We start from the raw sequence: 8,221 nt of genomic DNA, 5'->3' as shown, positions 1-8,221 counted from the left end.
GGAACTGACCGCGCCCCTGGAGCTGATGGTCCCCCGGGAACTGACGCCCCACGAGACTCACAGGGAGAGAGCAGCCCTGCCGACGCCCCTGCACAGGCTCCCCGGGACCCCACCCAGTGACCCGCACAGACCCGCATAGACCCACACAGACCCGCGCAGACCCGGCAAGGAGAGCTCACCGTCATCCAACCTGTCGCCGAAGGGGTCGGACCCGAGCATGGGGGGCACGACCTTGATGGGCTCCGCGGGCTTGAGGAGGGCGGAGCCGCCCCAGAAGGGGTTGACGAAGGCGGGCGGGACCTCGCTCTCGGCGCCCTCCACCTCCAGCAGCCGCCGGTAGGACTCCAGCAGCAGCAGGTCGTTGGTCTTCTTCTCGATGATGGCTGGAAAGAAGCGAGCAGGGCCACGCTGGCTGCTGGGCCCGGGCCCCGGGGCGCCCTGCTGGAAGGGTCTCCAGACCCTGGGAGGACGGGGTTCTCTCGGGGTACACCACGCCGCCTCAATGGGGCAGCATCACCCCTAGGGGCCAAGCCTGGTTCTTGAGAAGCAAAAATGCCTGACTCTTTGCGGTCTGAAGCACAGAGGTCCACGCAGTGTAGACAGCTACACGGTTTAGGACAGCGGTAAAACTTCATGGGGAAAGAATGTCAAAAAGGCTCCTCAGGAGGCGATAACGGAAAGAAGGTAGAGAAACAGCGGTTACACTAAGGCTTGGGAGCCACCGGCAGCCCCGCCTGAAACTACCGACTTGGCCCAGCGCTCTTTCTGCCTCAGGCCTCCAGGCCTTCTCTCATGCTGTTCCTTCCACCCAAAATGCCTTTCCTCCACCCTTCGCCAAGTGGCCCCTACTGGTGTTTGGAGACTCGGGTCAGGTCGCCCCACCTGCAGGAGTGTCTCCTGGACCTGCCTCACGTCGGGGAGCTGCCCTTCCCGTTGTGTCTCAGAGCCCCAGGCAGTCACCAGAGTCAGTCACTCATTCATTCAGTCACTGATTCATCCACCGATGATGGCAGGACGCCCACCCTGCCCGGCACTGTGCCGGGGCCACCGATGCAGAGAGGAAAAGCCACACACAACGGGGCGGCCCTGCCCTGGGGGAGCTGGCAAGCTGTGGGGCCGGGGGGCGTGGAGAGAAGGACCAGCTCAGCGAATCTGGCTGTGCCTCCGCGCCGTCTGGATGCTCAGGAGGTGCGTTCAGGGACCACGGGAGTTGGATGATTTTTTAAATAAACGTCCCAGTGCCTGTGCCGTTGCTCATCTGTCTGAAAGTCAGGGCCAAACGCATTTGCATCTGGAACTTGCTATGGGATCTCGAGAGCCTCCTGGATTCAGAGTGAGAACTTCGTGGGGGGATGTTAGTAGGACAATAGCTGGGGGGGGGGGGGCAGTGTTTTTGTGGACACCCTTTATCAGTTAAGAACTTCCCTTCCAGTTCTCGTTTGTCCAGTTTTTATCATGAATTGATGCTGCTCTCAAACACCTCTTCTGTGCCTATTTAGATGATCATATAGTTTTTCTCTAAGAACTATGGATTGATTTAATCCTCCCAACAAATTTACGAGGTAAATACTGGGTTTACCCCCCCCCATTTTTTGTTTTTAGATGAAAAAATTGAAGCACAGAGAGGTTCAGAAAGTTGCCCAGAGTCACACAGCTAGTGAGAGTAGAGGCGGGATTTGCACCCCGCAGGCTGGCCTTCGTGCCCAGGTGCTTCACCGCCAGGCTCACTGCCTCCAAAGGAACAAGTCCTCATGCCTGGTCGCAGAAAACTCTGGAAACGGCTCCTAAGAGCCCGCGGCCCCACGACTCACCGAAGTACTGTGGAAGGTTGGTGTCGGTGACCGCCCCTGTCTCCCCCAGATGCACCAGGATCTCAGTGGCGTCGCACTTGATCTTCTTGAACAGATTCTCCACCGAGCTCCTGAGCTGCTCCAGGGTCTTGCTGATCTCCCGGTAGCTGCTCTCGTACGCGTCCGCCTCCTCCGTGGTCCTCTTCAGTTTCTCCTGGGGGCAGAGCCCGAGGCCCACCCCAGGTCAGCCAGGCCGCCCCCGGGGGGCCCTCCCCGCCCTGAGGACTCTCAGACGGAATGAGGGTTCGGGGCCCTCTGGAGCCAGACTCTCCAATTTCTGCAAGTTTTCTAACTTCTACGGGGGCGAAGATCAGTTTAATGGGCCTCACTCGGTACTTTTGAAAAATGAAACAGAACAGAACAGAAAAGAAAGGAAGAGAAAATACTAGTATGCATTGCAAGCAGTGAGGGTAAATATTGTTCAATGTATGTTTCGTTTCACTTACATCTATATGTAGGTGTGTCTACAGATGTACCAGATTATGGTTGTGTGTGGGGGGGTTTTTTTTGGTTTTTTTTTTTTGCTGAGGAAGATTAGCCCTGAGCTGACTTTTGTGCGTATCTCCCTCTATTTTGTATGTGAGTGACGAGTGGTGTAGGTCCACCCGTGGGATCCAAACCTGCGAACCCAGGGCACCCAAGCAGAGTGCTCTGAACTTAACCTCTACCCTACTGGGCTGGTCCCCGGATTGCAATATTTTTTAAAATACTGGTGTCTCATTTTTTGAAAAACTGTGGCCCACAGAAAGAAATATAATTTACATTGTAGTCCAATAATACACACATACCTACATAAGTGGGTGCGTGTGTGTGTGTTTATATATATCATCTAATCAAATGAAAGTTTCACAAATCAGTATTTTTACTGTGTGTTCCAGTGTTTTCTATTCTGTTCTGTTCTGTCTTGTTATCTTTAAATGCTGGTTGCAATCCGACAAACCGACTTCACCCGCAATTTAAAGGTCTTGCTCCAGCCGGGGGGCTCTGGGTGTGGGGTCCCAGCACGGCGGCGCCGGCCTCCTGGGGACTGTGGGAGCCGCACTCTCGGCTCTCGAGGGGGCGGGGGCCGAGTCCTAATGAGCCCGCGGTGACCCCGACCCCGTGGAGTCTGAGAGCCCCTCTGAGACCATCTCGGCTCCACGGTGGCGTCACCGGGAGCCTTGATCACGTGTGCCTGGCCAGACTCCGAGATGGAGATGCAGTGGCCCCAGGACCCTGAGTCCCCTCCGGGGTGGGGCCCCGACCCCCAGGCCTCAGCTGGGCCGTGAGGACCGCGCCCGTCCCCGGGGCTCTGCACGCAGCATCCCAAATAAGGACACAGAGGGGCAGCCCTGTGAACCGCCCTGCTTTCCAGGTGAGGAAACTGAGGCTCCGAGGCCCGGATTGGCACCGTCTCCAGCCACCACACCAGGCGGCTGCCTCGGTCCGGCTGCTGGAATGTTCCGTCCCCGCGGCATCGCCCGCCCTTTCCTGACACCGCGTTAGAGGCGCAGGCTTAGAGGAAAGAGCCGGGTGCACCGGCCACACCAGCAGCTGCGCCCCACCGTCCTGGGTGCTTTACCCACATCATCCTCGCGCCCCACCCCGCCCGGGCTCCCACGTCTTGAGAGGTCTGAGCCCAAACGTCGGGGTCAGCTCTGTCCTCGGGCGGCTATTCCGTAACCAGGTGGCGGTGGCCTGAGGTTTTAGCGGCTTGGGATCCACAAGAGAAATGGTGGCCACACATACAGCTCCCGGCCCAGTGGCGCCCCGAGTGTGTGCTGCGTGAGTGTACTCAACCTTCACAGCCCTAACTGAGAATTATGAGCTCCTTTTACAGGTGAGAAAACAGAGCTCAGAGAGGTTAAGTCACTGCCTCAAAGTCACACAGCTTGAAGTAGCTTTCCTGAGAGTCACACCCAAGCGTTTGTTCCCAGGGCCTCCTAACTCCTATGCTGCACCCCTCCTGTGAAGGGCCTGGGCCCCCGCTTCTCCCAGAGGGGCAGGAGATGATGAGATGGAAGGCGTGGGGAAAGGTCCCAGAACAGAGGTGATGGAAGCGAGCTTCGACAGAGGGCGAGAAAACGGGCTCTGTGAGCCGGGCTGTGAAGACAGGTTCTCCGCTTAGAGGATCTGAGTCTGAAAAGAGGGAAGCCGTGCTGAAGCCAGGGGAACAGAGAGCTGCTGGAGGACTTCAGGCCGACGGGCCCGCCCCCCGAGGCCTTCAAAACCCTGAGGTGCAGAGCAGCCCCCGTCCCACCCCAAGGGGGCACCTGGGTGCTGGGCGGCCCGGAGAACAGAAATAAGGCTCGGGGAAGGGAAACGAGCCGGAGCAGGTCCCGAGCTGCGAACTGTCTGATCAGAACAGGGCTTTGCAGTCCGACCCTCTGCGTTCCTCGCTCTGTCAGACGTTTGCTATCCACGCTCCCCTTATACCTTAATGACGAAACCCTGACTGCATTCGGGGTGGCCTGCACCCGGCTCACAGTTCTGTTTCCAACCCTCCTTTGCAATAGGGGTGGCCAGTGAGATGCAAACACAGAAGCCACTGGCTGCGAGTTCAGAGAAAGAGCTTTCATGCTGCTAACTCAGTTAGCAAGGCCTTCCTGCCTCCCTCGCTTACTTCCTGCCTGGAATGTATATGTGGTGGTTGGACCATTGGCAGCTGTAATACAACCATGAGGCATCCTTGGGAATGTAAGCCACACACTAAAGATGGCAAAACAGAAAGGAGAAGCCAGGGTCACCTATGACATCATGACCAGCCCTGAAGTGCCTGTCTCCAGACTTCTTTCTTTTTTTCTGTCTTTTTTTTTTGCTGAGGAAGATTAGCCCTGAGCTAACACCTGTTGCCATTTTTCCTTTTTTTTTTTTTGCTTAAGGAAGATTAGCCCTGAGCTAACATCTGTGCCAGTCTTCCCCTACTCCATATGTGGGACGCTGCCAGAGTATGGCTGACGGGTCATGTAGGTCCATGCCTGAGATCAAACCCACAAACCTAGGCTGCCAAAGCAGAGTGTACCGAACCCAACCACGGGGCCGGCCCCCCGACTCATTTCTTGACAAAGTACATAAACGTCTATCTTGCTCAGGCCACTGTCACGTTGGGCCCCTGCTGTCGGTGGCTGAATACAGTGCCGAGCTCATCCTGCACCCCAGCTCCACAATGCTGGTCAGTTTCCTCATCTGTAAAACGGAGAGATCAGCGCAGCTCCCTCACAGGGCTGCCGTGAGCAGGAAATGAGATCGTGCGGGCAGAGCGCGTGGCCCCGTGCCTGGGACACAGTAACTGCTCGCAATGACCATCATTGATGGATGACAGGCCGAGCCAGGACCAGGGAGAGAACAGGCTGAGGCAGGGATGGGTCTGGAATGTGCCTTGGGGACGACACGCCAGGCGCAAGGGCCTGGGCCGGCTCCCTGAAGGGGGGAGGCCTTGAAACGGACAACGGGGCGCCGGGGGCAAGACCCTGCAGCAGTGTCTGTGACAGAGGCACCTGTGACAAAGCGTCGGGACACATCCAGACATGACCCGGGCCAGTAGACTCGTAGGGCAGAGGCCTTACTCCTTCTGGGAACCGACCGACAGGCCGCCTGACAGACGGACAGACAGCCATCGGAGCCCCCGAGCCACGCCCACCCTCGTCTCACCTCCAGCTGCCTCAGGACGGAGCGGCTGTTGTCGTGGGAGGACTTCTGCTGGGATCGCAGGCGGATGATCTCGTTCTGCTCGGGAGAGGACGGGACCATGAGGAAAGTGGGTGCCCGAGCCCCCCCATTACCCCCCTAAAACTAAGCCCAGGCCCAGGGAGCTGAGGACGGTTTGAGGTCTCTGTTTCCAGGAGCCCAGGACCCCGGGGCCCTCTTACGCCCACGGAGGCCCTTTCTGATGTTTCTTAATTAAAAGGAGGATGAGGGCATGGCGCGTGTGGTCATCCTGTCTGGAGAAGTGTCTAAAACAGTGCGGCCAAGAGAACTTTCTGCGATGGTGGCAATGTCCTACACGCACCATCCTGCACGACCGCCACCAGCCACACGTGGGCCCTGAGCCCTCGAAATGTGGCTAGTGCCACAGAGGAACGAACTTTTCCATTTTATTTAATTTCAGTTAGCTGAAACCTGAAGGGTTGCGTGTGGCTGGAGGCTCCTGTGAGGGACAGGCAGCTCCAGAGCTGGGCTCCCGAGGTCGGACTCACCCGGAGCTTCGGGAAAACACCCACTGCGGGGCCGCTCCCAGCTTCCCAGGAGCTCGGGGGCCCGAGCACGTGCGTTTCTCACAAGCCCCCCGGAGATGCCGCCACTGCTGCAGGTCCAGGGACCGGACCCGAGGACCCCTGGGCGAAAGCAGGGCGTCCGGACGCAAGGCAGGTGCCTCGGACGAGCACCCCACCCCCAGGCACCGGCGCCGTGCAGACAGCAGGACACGGGGCACAGGCCGCCGCTCGCAGCTGGCCCTTTTGTCGTTGTTTGTAACGTCCCCCAGTTAGGGACATCCTAAATGTCCACGGACGGGGGATCAGTTCAACCAGCCATGGTACCTTCACCTCATGGGGGAAAAGCGGCTCAAATAAAAAGACGGGAACATGCCGATTCCTGGCCCATTCTCAGGGAATCCGGGTTTGCGGGGATGGGATGGGGCCTGGGGAACCTGCGTCTTAAAGAAGCATCTTGTGATTCTACCACGGAGCCTGCAGGGTCCCCAGGAGCCATGAAGAAGCACAAAGAAGACGTGGGGAGGCATCGAGCAGGCGTGGTCGGGGAAGAAAAAGTTTACAAAACGGCATGAACTCTCGTATGATCCTGGTATTAGAAATGGGCATCTCGGTGTGTGTGTCTGTGTGTCTGTGTGTGTGTGTGTGTGCGTGTGCGCCAGAGCAAGCACACACTGTCTTTATAAAACAATGTCACCAAAATCTGAATGGGCATTTTGTCCAAGTGGTGATATTGGTGACCGGTACTTTTTCTTTAGGTTTCTCTGAATTACGTTTTCCCACAGGCATAGACATTATCTCTGCAATCAGAACCATAATTATTTTATTTTGGAAAAAGACTTAAAAGAAGTGAGCCTTCCGATCTTTAAAGGAAAAAGAAAATGCCCAGAAGGAACTCTGCCCAAAAGATCAACCAGCGCTACGCCCAGGGGAGGGGATCTGCTTGATTCCAGGTTTATATTCACACTTAGTATTCGCCAAGTTGCGTGGAGAACCTGGGTCCGATTTGCTCCTCCTCTCCTCTGAACTCTCCCACAGACTCTGTTTCTCAGAATAACCTCCAAGAACTCTTCCAGAAACATGCTCCCAACTCCCACGACATCCCTGCCTCCCAGACGTCATCTCCTCCCCTTGCCGTCTCTCTCTCTCTCCACTCCTGGCCCCTCGCCTGCTGACACTTCCCTGCCTCAGGACCTTTGCACTAGCTGTTCCCCCTGCCTGGAACATTCACCCCCCCTCGAGATCTGCACAGATTATTCCCTCACCTGCAAGTCTGCTCAGATCTCAACTTCTCAACTGCCTGGGCCGTCACTTGGCTCCAGAACCCTCTTAACCTGCTCCACTCATCTCTTATCCATAGCACTTCTCACTTTCTAATATACACTATAACTCCCGTATTTACTAGGCTGCTGTTTACTGTCCGTTTCTCTCTGTCAGAGCAGAAGCCCCACAAGAGCGGGTCTTTGGGCCCATTTGTTCACCCGCACGTCACTAGTGTCCAGAACAGTGCCTGGCACATCCTAGGGCTCCGTCTATACTGGCAGGATGAACAAGCAACTAAAGGAGCTTTTTTCTAATCAGAATATACGACTTTATAGACTATATGATAATCACTGTGTTAAGTTTTAAAAGCATCACCAAAAAAACCCCACAGAATTCGGAGGGAAATATATCAGAATATCAACAATGATTGTCTCTAGGCAACAAATTCTATCCTTAGGTAGTTCCCAAATTTTCTACAACGAGCACATCTTTCTCTTATAAGATTTTTAAAACGTTCAGCCTTCCCACTGGAAACGAGTGTTTTCAGGACTTATTCAATAGCTGTTTGCAGCTCTATTTAAGCCCCAAAAGGCGCAGATCTGAAACTTAACAACAGACCTCAGAAGCTACTGTTCTGGTCCAGATATGGTCCTACAGATGGCGAAGCTGCGAGGGGAAACCCGGAGAGGGCAGGGGCTCGCCCACCCTTCCCGCCCTAACGCCAGAGACGGGCTGTGGAGCCAGGGGAGCAGCGGGGACCGTCGCGCAAATGGGGCCATCGAGGCCACTTCTGCTCAGGAATCACTTCTCGGTCGGGTCAGTTTCCGACCGGCGTCCCCACATCCCTCAGCGATGGCTTGTCGCCGTCACCCCGCTTCTGGGACATAAGGTGCCCCCCCCCCCCCCCCCCCCCCCCCC

General features: G+C 56.4%; 1 protein-coding gene across 1 annotated transcript in view; it reads right to left on the bottom strand.

Moving 5' to 3' along the window:
• Nucleotides 1-12: 12 nt before the first annotated feature.
• CCDC63 (coiled-coil domain containing 63) overlaps nt 13-8,221 on the bottom strand; it is a 30,083-nt gene continuing 21,874 nt past the window's right edge. Inside the window, exons 8-10 of the mRNA XM_046641018.1 lie at nt 5,481-5,555; nt 1,812-2,004; nt 13-383 (exon numbers count right to left, since the gene is read on the bottom strand). Coding sequence (XP_046496974.1) covers nt 58-383; nt 1,812-2,004; nt 5,481-5,555 — 594 coding nt within the window. The 3' untranslated portion in view covers nt 13-57. The remainder of the gene's footprint in view (nt 384-1,811; nt 2,005-5,480; nt 5,556-8,221) is intronic.

Source organism: Equus quagga, chromosome 15 (assembly GCF_021613505.1).
Source record: "Equus quagga isolate Etosha38 chromosome 15, UCLA_HA_Equagga_1.0, whole genome shotgun sequence".
In the NCBI taxonomy this organism is placed as follows: domain Eukaryota; kingdom Metazoa; phylum Chordata; class Mammalia; order Perissodactyla; family Equidae; genus Equus; species Equus quagga.
The sequence above is the reverse complement of the archived record's forward strand: the minus strand, read 5'-3'. Positions and strand labels throughout refer to the sequence as shown.